Source organism: Schistocerca piceifrons, chromosome 9, assembly GCF_021461385.2.
Source record: "Schistocerca piceifrons isolate TAMUIC-IGC-003096 chromosome 9, iqSchPice1.1, whole genome shotgun sequence".
In the NCBI taxonomy this organism is placed as follows: Eukaryota; Metazoa; Arthropoda; class Insecta; order Orthoptera; family Acrididae; genus Schistocerca; species Schistocerca piceifrons.
In genome coordinates, this window is record NC_060146.1 from 221,190,422 (window position 1) to 221,205,029 (window position 14,608).

General features: G+C 40.8%; 1 protein-coding gene across 1 annotated transcript in view; it reads right to left on the bottom strand.

Moving 5' to 3' along the window:
- Positions 1–1,076: 1,076 nt before the first annotated feature.
- Positions 1,077–14,608, bottom strand: part of LOC124716881 (G-protein coupled receptor moody-like) — a 193,940-nt gene continuing 180,408 nt past the window's right edge. Inside the window, exon 10 of the mRNA XM_047243433.1 lies at positions 1,077–1,337. Within this exon, the coding sequence (XP_047099389.1) occupies positions 1,210–1,337 (128 nt within the window). The 3' untranslated portion in view covers positions 1,077–1,209. The remainder of the gene's footprint in view (positions 1,338–14,608) is intronic.

Here is a 14,608-nt window from a genome sequence, read left to right on the forward strand (position 1 = left end):
GAAACAAAAATGTGATAATTTTGAACAATCGTGTGACGATCTACTTATTGTGCTCCTTCTGTCCTGCGGTGTTATATCCAGCCAAACTGGTAGGGCCCTTGGAATATGAGACATAAAAACTATTTTATGATGATTTCAGTAGATAAATGAGATGATGCACACATGGTCTCTCAGTCCCTGCTACATACATGGCTGATTGTGAGTATATCAATCAGTCCATCTCTACCATTTCTGACTGCTGTGCAGAGTATCAACAGTGCAGCAAAACTTGGGAAACGACCAGTTGCTGAGCACAGCGTGACAAATACTGTTCAGTGAAACTCTTGTCCATTGCTTACTCATAATGGGATTCTGTCATTAAAAAGGCAGTAGAAATTACAATGTGCCACTACTACTTCAGCTGGGTTAGCAGCTATATAATCTTAGTAGTACATTACAGGGAGCCCTTGATGCGAAGAAATTGGGCAATTTATTTACGCCACTACACGGGTAGTGGCACCACCAGTGCAGGCCTCTACACACAAACTTTGACAGAATGAAATAATGATGATGTCCACTAACCGATCAGAAGCTGTATACGCGGTATAAGAGGGCACCACAGTAGTCAGTTGCTCCTGTCAAAAGTCATGGAGATGATGTTCAAAAGCTTGAGTTTCTGCAAGAAAATAAACAACATTGTGTACAAAGACACTGAAGTGAGAGTCATTATTCCCAACTTTTTGCTGGTGTTACCGTTGATTTACATAAACAAAACTGGATCTGGACAGCTCTTTCATTGTATAACTTGAAAGTGTCCAAGTTACAAAATATGGACAACCGAACATGAAAGCAGAGGTGTTTCTGTCACAGTTTATCACAAAATATAAGCCCCACAACAGCTCTCACAGTAGGTTGAGGCATACAACTGAAGAGAAAACTGTACAACACTAACACGAGTGACATGTTCACTGACGACCATTTCTGCTGTTTGGCAGTACATGGAGACCTGTGAGGCGGTCGACACTTGGCACTCCCTCACCCACCACAGAGGAATGACACATCTGCAGTGCCGGCGTCCAAGTTTTGTGTCCGTCGGCCCGTCCCTCACCCACTGCAGGGAGGCCACGCCGACTAAGTCTTGCGCACACTGCCGCTGCCCGCAGCCGACGTGAGCTCCCTGTGGGGATGGGGGTGGCGCCCCCGTCGCCACCACGGCCTCCGGCGTCACCGTCATGCTCGCTGTGACCCGCAGCGGCCGGCTGTCCCTGCCGCCGCCAGCTCCATCAGGTTGTTGTCCTGCCGCTGCGGCTGCTGTCCCGTCCCCGCCCCAGAACCGCCTCCGCCGGGTGTCGCTCCACCTTCAAAAATGGCGGGCTAATATTTATGAGAGTGGAGGCAGACAGCAGATTTACTGAGGGTTACACTACAAAGCACTTGATAAAACCAAATGGAGGGGAAAGGAATCCTTGTTTTACTGATTCGCTCACTTCTATTTTAAGCTGCACTATCTGTTTCAGTGGTCATTCCATCTCGAAAGAAAAAGGATCAAGCTAGGAATGGTACCATAGCTCTTCATTAGAGAACAACAGTGTAGCCCTATGGACAAGAAAATAGTCACTTTTTACAGGTCTGAAGGTGGGGATCATTGCCTCTAACAAAGCTGTAGTTTACACGAGGATGCTTCATATGAAAACCTTAAAAGTGCAATAAAATTCCTAGAAGCTTTACCATTGATTTTTGTGGGAGTTATCCTCGTAATTCGAAAAATGGCCGACAGGTGGCAACCTGTCGTTGCTTCACAGAATAGGATGCTGTGTCAGTGCAGAGATAGCTGCCCCACTGTCAACTTGTACTGCACTCGAGTTTGACTCATCTTTCTGAATAGTGAAGGTGTTAAACCTGTGGAAGTGCATTGCAGGTTAAAATAACAGTATGGTGATTCATGTGTGTGTCCTTGCAGCAAGTATAGGAGTGGTGCAGAAAGTCTACAAGAGGTATAACTTCCTTTGAAGATGCTCTGCACCTGGGTCAGCAAAGAAAACATTGCTCTGTGCCAAAAAGAAAAATAAGCATTCGAGTATTGGCAGTCATGCTCACTCTCTTTGGGAATACAAAAGTGGTAATTGTCACCCATGCATCACCCACTTATTTTTATTTACATTATATTGCTGCTCATACGGTCTGTCCAAAGATGTGACTTTACATTGCGTCGATTTCCATTTTAACGGTCATATTTCACCATTCTTGTTTGAAGTTGACTGTTGTTGAAAAATAGAAAAATAAGTTTCTTTACATTGTGTTGAAGTAAAACAACCACTGTATTGTGTGTGACATAAGAGGAGAGTGAGTGTATCGGGACTAACCCCAGTTCACTGCTAGTAGTGCCCTGTCACCTTAATGCGTCTGCACGTAGCATGTAAGTATTGCACCACAATTAACTATAAAATTAAAAGTTAAAATTTTGTTAACATAGTTTATTGTAATAATGTTTCAAATATCAAGTCTTTATGTACATAGACTTGTCAGTTTCCATAAAAATGCAGTTTTCAGAAAAAAAATAATAAAGTGGCACTAAATAATAAAGCTAGAATGCCAAAATTAGGTCAGAAGGTGTCTGTGGAGTTCATAAATAAGTGGTGTAAATTACAAGCAGAACCCACATTTTTTTAAGAAAAATGGAAGGCATTAAAAACTGGACTTAGAATCGTAAAAATTTGTTTTCTGCTTCAGTTCACCTTAAAAATCGTAACTTACGAGACCATGTTAAGCTATCTCTTAAAATCTTTGAGTAATTAAGTGAAAACCAATTTTGTAACTGAAATATACCCAATGGTGGTAGATTAAGTGTCTGTAATTTTAATGATAAAACCTATCAAATTTTACAGTTGTAGTATTAATAACAGCTACTGCAAGTTCTAGTAAATGTATGGTTCAGAGGTAACGATCTACCGTTAGTTCCACTATAAAAATTGTAGAAGGCAAAGTTTTTATTCAGGCAAGCTCAAACTTTTTCTGTGCTTTCAAACAACTTACCTAAATACATGTAAAAATTAAGAAGATTCTGAATTAATTCATGACTGTTATTGAAGATTATGTGTCTGAGAAAGCGGTCGTTCTGAGGCTGCTGCCATTTGTTAAGGCAGTAAACAGATGTTCCCTCAGCCATCTGCTGCGGCACCTATACAAATACAGCCTAAGAGGCAGTAGTAAGGTGCACTTCACACTCGGCCATTGTAAGATCCACATTTGTTAAACATGGGATCGTGCTCTGCCTCGGATGAGGTCAGAGACAACTGGACTCGCGAGGTGAAAGAATCTGGTAGGAACGTACTGCAGAGTTCACCTCTGAACTGAAAATATTGTTGTTCCCATTAGAAAATTTCCTGTCAATTGAACATAGTGACTTTCAAAGTGTTGTGTGTGAGAGACTTTACTCAATATATGTATGAACTAGAACTTTCATTTTAAATGAAAGTTTGTAGTCCTGATCCCACTAAGTAGGAGGAGAATAGAACATTTATTTCAGTGGACTGGACCAGAATGTGACCATGCAGACTGGAAACTAAGGTCAGTATGTTCTCCATCACTTTGTGGCGGACCACAAAATTAGTTACCAGGCTCCCACGAGAAAGATGGCAAACTATATAGAACAACCAACCAACATCATATGAAACCGGCTGCCCCACAGTGTTCTCTAGTTGACAACTGTCACCCTCATGACTGCTGATGTTACCATTTCTGTTTTTACTTTGATAGATAAGTTATTTATTTTTCAGTGTTTAATTATAATCATCTCGAGTAGAGACATGAAAGTTCCAGTTTGAGAATGCTGTAAAAAATAATCACTGCTTGGAATGATGTCAAATTTGAATACAATATTGTCGAAGAAGGGGAAAATGTTCTGGAAACAAAAATTGTGGCAGAATATGCAAAAATAAAAGATGCAGGATACCTGGCTGTTGCTGAGTTTGTGTGTAAGTGGCTCATCATGACTCTCTCAATGCAGGATCATACACTGCTGGTACAGCTCTTGTACAAGAATGGTGTCCCCCGGGAATGTCACGAGCGTAACACCAACGTTTGCGTGGTAGAACGAGTATGTGTGTACATGTACATAGTGCTTGCGCAGCAATCTCGGATGTTGTGTAACTGATGTGGAACAAGGGGAACCAGCCCACATTCACCGAGGCAGATGGAAAACCATCTACAGGCTGGCCGGCACACTGGACCTCGACACTAATCTGCCAGGCGGATTCGTGCCAGGGACCGGCACACCTTCCCGCTTGAGAAGCAGCACATTAGACCATACAGCAAGCTGGGCGGGCTGCCTGTGAGCGAGGTGCATAAACTTTCATGAAACATCTAGCATTGCTATCTGCATTCAGGAGTTACTTCATGCTGATGAGACAGTAAGACACACATTTGCTCTAGAATTTCTTGATCACATGGAAATGGACAGTGAATGGTCATGGAACAGATGAAGCCCATGTACATCTCCAAGGACATATCAACATACTGAATTGTAGAATATGGGCAACAAAAAATTCACACACACACCAACCAGTGCCACTTCTTTCTACAAACATGACTGTACGATGTGGGTTGACAGCATCTTTTTACTGTAGGACCATGGAGATGAATCCTACAAGTTTTGTTACATGTACCATCAGTGGTAAATTCTATGAGAGTCTTCTGCACACAATCATTCCAACCCTTCAACAGCATGGATATGTGGGTAGGATAATTTTTATGCGAGATAGTGCTCCTCCCCACATTGTACAGCCAGTGAAACGGCTGATGCAGAGGCATTTCGGAAATGCTATAATTACCAGCAGCCATTTCCTTATAGCCTGGTCACCTGGTCTTAATCCACGTGACTTCTGGCTTTATGATTACCTGAAAAAGCTGTGTTCAGTGCTCCGATTACAAATATAGCTGAGCTGAAGATGCACATTGCACAATGCATTCTGAAAATGACCCCAATCTGTCGTGGAATATGCTGTTTCTCGATTTCAAATTGTATCAGAAAATGGTTGATAGGATGCTGAATATGTCTTGTGCCAGACTCACAGTCATGCCCATTCCATGGTATGCCTAGTTTAATGTACAATTCACATAATAACCACCATATTGCAATTCATCTGTCATTTCCAGCTAAATCCATTTACGTTGTGACACTTCACAGCATCATCTTGCGGGAAAATTTTCACTTTTTCCCCCCCCCCCCTTCTCCTTGACCATAGCCAGCTCAAATTTGACCTTACTCTGCACAGCAGTCTCTCCTTTTTTTACAATGTTTTGAAGCTGGAACTTTTAATTTTAATCATCCTGTATTATAAACTGTTGATGATGAGAGCTCTATATTGACCCATGTTGTTTTGCACAGGACAGCTGCAGCATCAAAATTGCAGTTGATGTTTTTTAACAATGTGCTGACTGAACATTTAAATGATACATATTACATCTGTTCAAGGTGCGCAAAGTCCGAAACGTTGTTGTGCATGATGCCAATATGTTCCAAAAAACCACACATGAAAATAAATTTTTTTCAGAGGTTCATATCTTGGGCTCTATTTATCACAGAGATAAGGGGTAATGTGTTTTTGGATGGAATTTGCCTTAGCCATGATTTGTATATATCCATCAGAAGAACGAGCATACTGTAGCTATTGTACAGTACAGGGTCAAAAATTTATAATTAAAAATTACACACTTCCTCCAGCCCAGGCAAACTGATTGGTTCTTTCAGTTAGGTGTGGTCTGGGGTGGACCGTAGATAGCTTATAAGAAAATCTTGAAACACTGTGATTTTTGGATGGAAAAGCACCAATTGTGGAGATGGCCACTTCTATAATTTTTGTACATGGCAATTCATCATAATATCGTTATCCATTACCAAGGTCCAGAGGTTCAAAGTTAATGTACTGATGCAGGTAATATCAGGTCTGAGGTGTTAATGTAGTTTTAACTGAGGTCGTGAACAAATGGCAAGGGTTCTGAAGTCACCAAACTAGGTTGTGGTCAGCATTTTTTCACCAATAAAACTTTATGACACAGTCTCTAGGTAACACTTCATGTCTATACAAATATGCTGTACTGCAATGACAAAAGAAAGGGTTTTAACATATTTGAAAAGAAAAGAACTTAATAATTAATAGTCATTTTATCTGAAACTGATAATTCAGTAAAATATTTCTAATACCATATTTACTCTTTCAAGATACAAATCATAAGCTGAGCATTTTCATTTTCAATGAATTGCAATTGATGAGCAAAGTTTTTAAAAAATGTAAACAAAAAAATTTTATGTTAACCTTCTCTTATATGTACTTCTTTGACACATACAAACTATAAAGTATGTAAATGCACTGTCAAAACTAATATCCTATATTATTCAATAATGACAATATTATGAAAAGGGTAGATCACAACAGAAAGACTGTAAAATAAGTAAGCTTCCAGCTAGAAGGCCTTCATCAGAATGAGACAAAAAAAAAAAACACACACACAGCACAGTGGTTGCAGCTTAGCTGGATCACACTTGGATGGAGGAGCAAACTGACTCAGGCAGAGTGCAACAATGGTCTTTGGTAGAGTTTGAGGTGAAAAAATGTTTCCACAGTAGGGACTGGGAGAAGGTGAGAACATCTTTAACAAATCCTATATGACTGAATTTGGGAGTGGGGGGAAAAGGTGAGGCCTTTGGAAAGGTCTGATACTTCTGTAGGGCTAAGGCTTTTGGAGGAAAGTTTCATGACTGTGTTTTGGGTCTCTATAAGTTCTTGATTATATATAGTGCTGTTAGTGGCTTTTGAGGGTGGAGTAGGTCTGCAAGGAAGGATTTGTCAAATGGGGTGGTGTGTGTAGGAGATTGTTGTAGAGGTGGTGGGTATTGGTAGCCCAAGGTAGGAGAAGGAAGTGAACAGGTTCGAGTGTTTTTTGAGGTGGCATTGTGCATGCTGCTCTAGTTCCTGGAGGGCAAGAGTTGTTTGTGATATGGGATTCAGGAATTTTGGATTGCACGATAGGAGAATTTCATGGATGGAGGGGAGGTACTGCGCCGTGCGTTTTGAGGCGCTGTGTCACTGGCTGCGCAGCCCGTGTGTGTTTTGTTCTCCTTAGCATAAGTCATGTGTAAGTCTAGGGACCGATGACCTCAGCACTTTGTTCCGTTAGGAATTCACACACATTTAAACATTTTTGGGAGGTGCTGCAAGGAGGTTTGGGCCTGATTGACATGTTTTGTCTAATTCTGATGAAGGTCTTTTTGGCCAAAAGCTTACTTGTTCAACAGCCTTTTTATTGTGCGTATCTGCAACTCAGCATCTCCGCTATATGGTGAGTAGTGATCTGTCATTATTCCATCCTGATTTAACCTATAGTATTCACTTTATATAAGCAGCACACCCAGCTGCAGCGGAGAAAAGAAGGGAAGCAGCTGAAAATTGCCAAGGCACAGAAAGGTGAACAAGCTCCTGTTGCAAAGATGCTGACAAAAATAGTGGGGAACCAGCTGCCTGAATCCTCATTCTGCTCTGTTGCTTGTGAACATATTCATGCTTTTTGTGCTGTAAGAGAGTAGCACAGAACAGTGTCAGTGAAAGAGGGAGGAGACTGTCAGAGATAAACGGAGAGAGAAAGTGGCACTGAAAGAGAAAATGAGAGGGATGAAGGGAGTAACAGTGGGAATCACAGTGACAGTGGCAGTAAAAGAAAAAGAGAGATGGATGGAGAGAGGAGACAGTGGAAGTGAAAAAGAGAGATGAGTTGAGACCATACACAGGCTTTGGCGGGGGACAACGGAATCTGGCAAACTTCAACACGTAAGTGCAAGGATGGGGTCAAAAAAGTTTCTAGTCTAACAAATATAGAATGACAGAAATTTCATAATACCAATTTATTTTTCAATGTAATACCTGTGTACACTAATACAGTTGCAAGCATGCTCACATAACTTCTGCAAACCATTCAAATGAAAGCTCTTCAATTCCGAGCCCAACCAAGCGTTCCCTGCATCATCGTTGTCAAATCGTCGTCCTTTGAGATCTTTTTTTCTTTTCCCAAACCTAAAAAAAGTCTGATGGAGTCAAATTTGGAGAACATGGCAGATGACGTAACAATTCCAACCTGTCAAGCAGAGTGTCCAGTGCTGCAGGCGATTTGGGTGCCGGTGTGTGGTCCTGATGCAAAAGAACTCCACACCTTTTTGTCTTTCTCTCGTCTCCAAAACAGTGAAATAGTATGATGCCTTTATAGTTACACCCTTTTGCAAGAATCCACCATAATTACCCCTTCTGCATCCAGAAGACCAATGCCATTGCCTTACTGGCTGATTTTTGCACCCCAAATTTTTTTGGGGTATGGGATGAAGGATGTTGCCATTGTCGTGACTGTTGTTTTGTCTCAGGATCAAAGTGGTGAACCCATGTTTCATCCATTGTCTTCAGATTGGCAGATGATTTCTTCACAACACTGCCCACACTCCCGTCTCTGATGTGCATTCAAGTCTTTCGGGACCCACTGAGATGAAATGTTCTACATTCCCACAATATCCACAACAATTTCATTTGCACACCCAGAGGAGACTCTAGTTGTGATTTTGTGTTGTTCAATGATCCTGCAAAATCGTACTGTGAATTGCAGTCACTGTTTCATCAGCGGCAACAGTGACAGGTATTCCACTTCTTGGCACAGCTTCCACACACATTCTTCCATATTTGAAGTCAGACACCCAGTTTTTCACTGTTGCATAAGACTGAGTGTTTGTGTGAGACATTATGGTAACTATCTGGAGTCAGAAACGTTTTGACTGCCCTTCATATAGGGAAGGGTGCATTTTAGACCGACATTTCAAACACGCAAGTATAGGGGAAAGAATAAGTTGCCCCCCCCCCCCCCCCTCCAGAATTTTTGAGTTGCTGAGGTATTGTGTAGATGGGGGCAGTGAGACAGGAGAGGGAGACAGTAGCAGTGAGATATAGGGATATATACTGTAAATCAGTGGGAGAAAAAGGATGCAGTGGTAGTGAGAGGGAGACGTTGAGTGTGAAGGCTATACTACAAAGAGAGACTGGGTAAAAGGATTTTGTTTGAATGTTTGGTGTTAAATCAGCACGAATATGTTTGCATGCTACCAGATTTTTAACGAGGAAGGTGACACAAGGTTTGAAGAAGTTGGTTTCCCTCTTTCATGTAAAAGTCTTTAAAAGAGATGCTTATTTGCCTTTTTTTTACACTCCAAAAGGATAATTTTTCAGCTGGTTGGGTTCACTCAAAATACTTTGTATTTCTACTCATTTTTACATGTTATTTGACTCCTTTACAGTCACAGTAACTGGTAATATTCGAAATATTTGTACCAGGAAAGTTGACAACTAGAGAGTCAACAACAGCTCAGTGACAATTATTCAGGTACGGGTATCAGAGGGATGATGGAGGGGGAGGGGAATGGTGGGGCAGGTATATTTGCTAAAGAGGATACAAGATTCATAAAAACTGGTATTAGCACACAATGTTCTGAAATGGATTAATAATGAAAAATTGGTTAAAATCTAAAACAAAAATTACTATCTGTTGGGACTTTGATATCAGAATGGGAAACGAGAGTCAGCAAGTCATTTTTCTACCTCCTCATAATGTTCAATCTATATTGTAGCAATACAAAGGCCATACATGACAAAGCATGTGTAGCTAACATCATTATTAGCTTTGAAAGGAATTTCTACACTATCAGTATTGCTGGTGGGAGATTTACACATTTTAGGCTAAACCAAAACAAAATTGAAGGACTCCCCTCAAAAGTAGGGGTAGAGGGGCCGTATTTACATTTGTGGCATACTTGTTCTGCTCTTATAAAAATCAGCTGTAGAAGCAAACCTATACAGAAGGACATTAAGTGGTACACAGATGAACTTACCAATGCTATAGACAAAATATCTTATATTTGCACCATATGTAGAAAACTACTTCTGAAAATGGAACTAAGCAGAAAGACAAATTTTTTACAATTCGTATTGAAAGTAAGACATCCTTCAGAACTAAGCTTAGAATGGCAAAAAGAACAGCATACAAAAGGTAAATTGAAGGTGTTCAGCTGCACAAGGGCATAGCATGTATCATGAGCACAACATATGTACAGGTTAAGACAAGTACTAATGCAGGTGATCTACTTACGCAACACCAACATGGGGACAATCACACCCATTGAGATTACAACATTAGTGGCAACACTCTCAAACTCCAAAAGCATGGACTACTCTCGGTTGTTAGAGTTGAATCCCGGATACATGATAACATAGTTGATCCTTTAATCTGCAAGTAAGTTGGCTGTTGGGCTGCATTGAGATGAGGGTATCTAACTCAGTCACTGTTTCTTTCTTTTCCCACTCTCATTTCTTGATTTTACTTCAGCACCACTCTTGAAAAAGTAAGAGGAAAAATTAGAGGACCCATTGAATGGAACAAACAGTCTAATGAAAACTGAAAAAGGCTTACCGTAATCAAGAGGAGCATAAATGTGATTATCGATAAACTTAAAATTGGAGGCCCCTTAGTAGACAAAGAGTAGTAACTCTACTGCCTCAGAAGTAAAATAACATACAGAGGATGAGGCAAGAACGACATGGAAAGCAGCGAAGCGCAGGAAAAGAGGGCATTCCGGGCCAAAAGAAGTCTATTAGTATGAAACACGGGCTTTATTTGGAGAAATAAATTTCTGAGAAAGTACGTCTATAGCACAGAACTGAATCACAGACTGCAGTAAAACCAAAGAGAGAATAGAATCAAAGCATATGAGATGTGGAACTATAAAGGGAAACTGAAAATTGAGTGCACTGATAAGACAAGAACCTTCTCCAATGAGTCAAAGAGAAAATAATATGTCAGAAACACTAGATGCAAAATGTGGCTGTTCACATTGTTAAGGGTAATGGAGCTCAAAGCCTTGCTCCAATAGGAGCAGAGACATGGGAAAAATGTGTTTCTTCTCCAACGCCTGGTGTCTAGGCTGCCCTGCCTGACCAACAGGCATGTTGGGTGGGAACAGTTTTTTTGGGTCATCGGTCTTCTGAATGGTTTGACGTGCCCACCACAAATTCCTCTGCTGTGCCAATCCCTTCATCTCAGAGAAGCACTTGCAACCTACATCCTCAATTATTTGGTGGATGTATTCCAGTCTCTGTCTTCCTCTAAAATTTTTGCATCTACAGCTCCTTCTAGTACCATGGAAGTTATTCCCTGGTGTCTTGTCAGTGTTTTCCATATATTCCTTAAATCACTGATTCTGCGTCATTCCTTACCATATCAGTCCACCTAATTTTTAAAATTCTTCTGTAGGACCACATCTCAGTCTCTCTTTCCTGGTTTTCCCACAGTCCATGTTGCAATACTGTGCTCTAAATATACATTCTCTGAAATTTCTTCCTCAAATTACGATCTACAATTTCATACAAGCAGACTTCTCTTGGCCAGGAATGCCCTTTTTGCTTCTTGCTGTGTCGGCCATGGGTTATGTTGGTGCCTAGATAAGAGAAATCCTTAATTTTATCCATGTTGTGACCAATAACCCTGTTTTCATTTCTATTACTTTCATCTTTCATCAATTCACTCTCAATCCATATTCTGTTCATTACATTCAGCAGATCCTGTAATTCTTCTTCACTTTCACAGAGGATAGCAATGTCATCAGTGAATCTTATCATTGATATCCCTTCACCTTGAATTTTAATTCCTCTCCTGAACCTTTCTTTTATTTCCATCATAGCTTCTCTGATGTATACAGTCAACGGTATGGGCGAAAGAATACATCCCTGCCTTAGATCCTTTTTTAATCCGACCACTTCGTTCTTGGTCTTCCCCCCCTCTTGACTCTTGTATATGTTGTACATTACCCACCTCTCCCTATAACTTACTCCTGTTTTCCTCAGAATTCTGAACATCTTGCACCATTTGACACTGTTGAACAGCTTTCCCAAGTCAACAGATCCTATGAACATGTCCTGATTTTTCTTTGGTCTTGCTTCTATTATCAACCGTGATGTCGCAATTGCCTCTCTGGTGCGTTTATTTCTCCTCAAGCCAAACTGATCGTCTACCGTACCCTCAGTTCTCTTTCCCATTATTTTGTACACTACTGATGTCAGCAACTTGGATACGTGAGCTTCAAACTGATTGCGCAACAATTCTCGTACTTCTCAGTTCTTGCAGTCTTTGGAATAGTGTGGACAATATTTTTCCGAAAGTCAGATGGTATATAGCCACAGTCATACACTCTACACCCCAATGTGAATAGTCATTTTGTTGCCACTGCCCCCATGATTTTAGGAATTCTGATAGTATGTTATCTATTCCTTCTGCCTTATTTCTTCTTAAGTCCTCCAAAGCTCTTTTAAATTCTGATTCAGTTACTGGATCCCCTATCTTTTCTAAATCGACTCTTGTTTCATCTTCTATCATGTCGTCAGACAAGTCTTTCCCCTCATAGAGGCCTTCAATGTATTATTTCCACCTATTCACTCTCTCCTCTGCATTTTTATCAGTGGAATTTCCATTGCACTGTTAATGTTATTGCCCTTGCTTTTAGTTTCCGCAAAGGTTGTTTTGACTTTCCTACATGCTGAGTCCGTTCTGACAATCATTTTGTTTTTGATTTCCTCGCATTTTTTTCATGTAGCCATTTCGCCTTAGCTTCCCTGCAATTCCTATTTATTTCATTCTTAACTGGCTTGTATGTTTATATTCCTGAATTTTCTTTGAACATTTTTGTACTTCCTTCTTTCATCCATCAACTGAAGTATTTCTTCTGTTACCCCTAGTTTCTTTGTATGTATCTTTTTCTTTCTAGCTTCCGTGATTGCGCTTTTTAGAGGTGAATGAACGTCTTCAACTGAACTGCCTACAGCCTCAGAGAACTTCAAGTATACCTCCTCATTCCTTAGTACTTCTTTGCATATTGATTCTTCCTGACTAATCTCTCAAACTTCAGCCTACTCTTCATCACTACAACATTGTGATCTGAGTCCATGTCCGCTCCTAGCTATGTCTTAAGATCCAACATGTGATTTTGGAATTACTGTCTGACCATGGTGTAATCCAACGGATATCTTCCTGTGTCTCCTGGCCGTTTCCAAGTATACCATCTCCTCTTGTGGTTTCTTATCAGTGTATTTGCCATTACTAACTAAAATTTATTACAGAGTTCAATTAGTCTTTCTCCTCTCTCATTCCTTTTCCCAAGCCCATATTCTCCTGTAATCTTTTCTTCTACAACTGCATTCCATTCCCCACATGACTTTTTAGATTTTCATTACCCATTCAATATCCTCATATACTTTCTCTGTCTCTCTATTGTCAGACTGTGACGTCGCATGTTTACCTGAACTATCATTGTTGGTGTTGGTTTGCTGTCAATTCTGGTTAGATCAACCATATCACTGAAGTGTTCACAGTAATAAATTTTTTTTCCTACCTTCCTATTTGTAACAAATCCCACTCCCATTATACCATTTTCTGCTGCTGTCCATACATCCTATACTCGTGCGACAAGAAATCTTTATCTTCTTTCCATGTCACTTCACTGACCCACCATATGTAGATTGAGACTTTGCATTTCCATTTTCAGATTTCATAGGTTCCCTACCATGTTCAGCCTTCTGACATTCCACACTCCAACTTGTACAATCTTACCCTTTTGTTGTTTATTCAACATTCTTCTCATGGTCACCTCCTCTTGGCAGTCCCCTCCTGGAGGTCTGAATGGGGAACTACCGCAGAATCTTTTGCCAATGGAGAGATCATCATGACACTTTTTCAATTACAGGCCTTGTCTTGTGAATACACATCACATGTGGTTTCCATTGCCTTCTACATCCTCATGCTGTTGATTGTTGCTAATTCTTCCACCTTTTGGGCAATTTCCCACTCCAAAGGCAAGAGAGTGTACTGAACCTCCGTCTGCCCATCCAGCCTCTTCGACAAGGCCACTGACTGAATGAGGGGCAACGTCTTACACTGGAAGTCTGCAGCTGCCAATACTAATGATTTTGACTCTAAATTTAAACAGTGTCAGGGTTCAAACCCAGGACCAAGGATGTTTTGATTACTAACCAAAGACAATACCTCCTAGGCAATTGGTTTATGGGGAACGGTATCAACCTGTTTTGTGGGGCAAAAAACAGTTCTCTGGGCCCTAACAAGTAGGCTCCCCTGATGAAAGGCATGTTGTGGGAGTAATATCAGCCTACTGTATTGCAGGGGATACACTTGCCAATGAGCAAGGTGTGGGGATACTGAGACTGATTTAGGAGGGGAGGGCGAGGAGATGGATGAGGCAGATGGAACAGGGGAGAGAATGATATGGACAAAGAGAGGGGAGGAGGAGATACAGATAGAGGTGAGAGGTTGAGTTTGACAGGCACAGGGAAGAAGAGATGCCACAGAGAGGGTGAAATGGCCATGTGTACAGTACATGTGCTGAAAGCACACACACAAGCAAAGTCTCCAATAATAAGGGTTGCCACAAGTTTCCCCATCTGAAATTTCCTGATTTTCAGACAAGTTTTAGCAATTTGCCTGACAAATTTTGAGATCTCAAGGGTAAATAAAGACAGAGCTTGTCAAGAAATTCTGTATT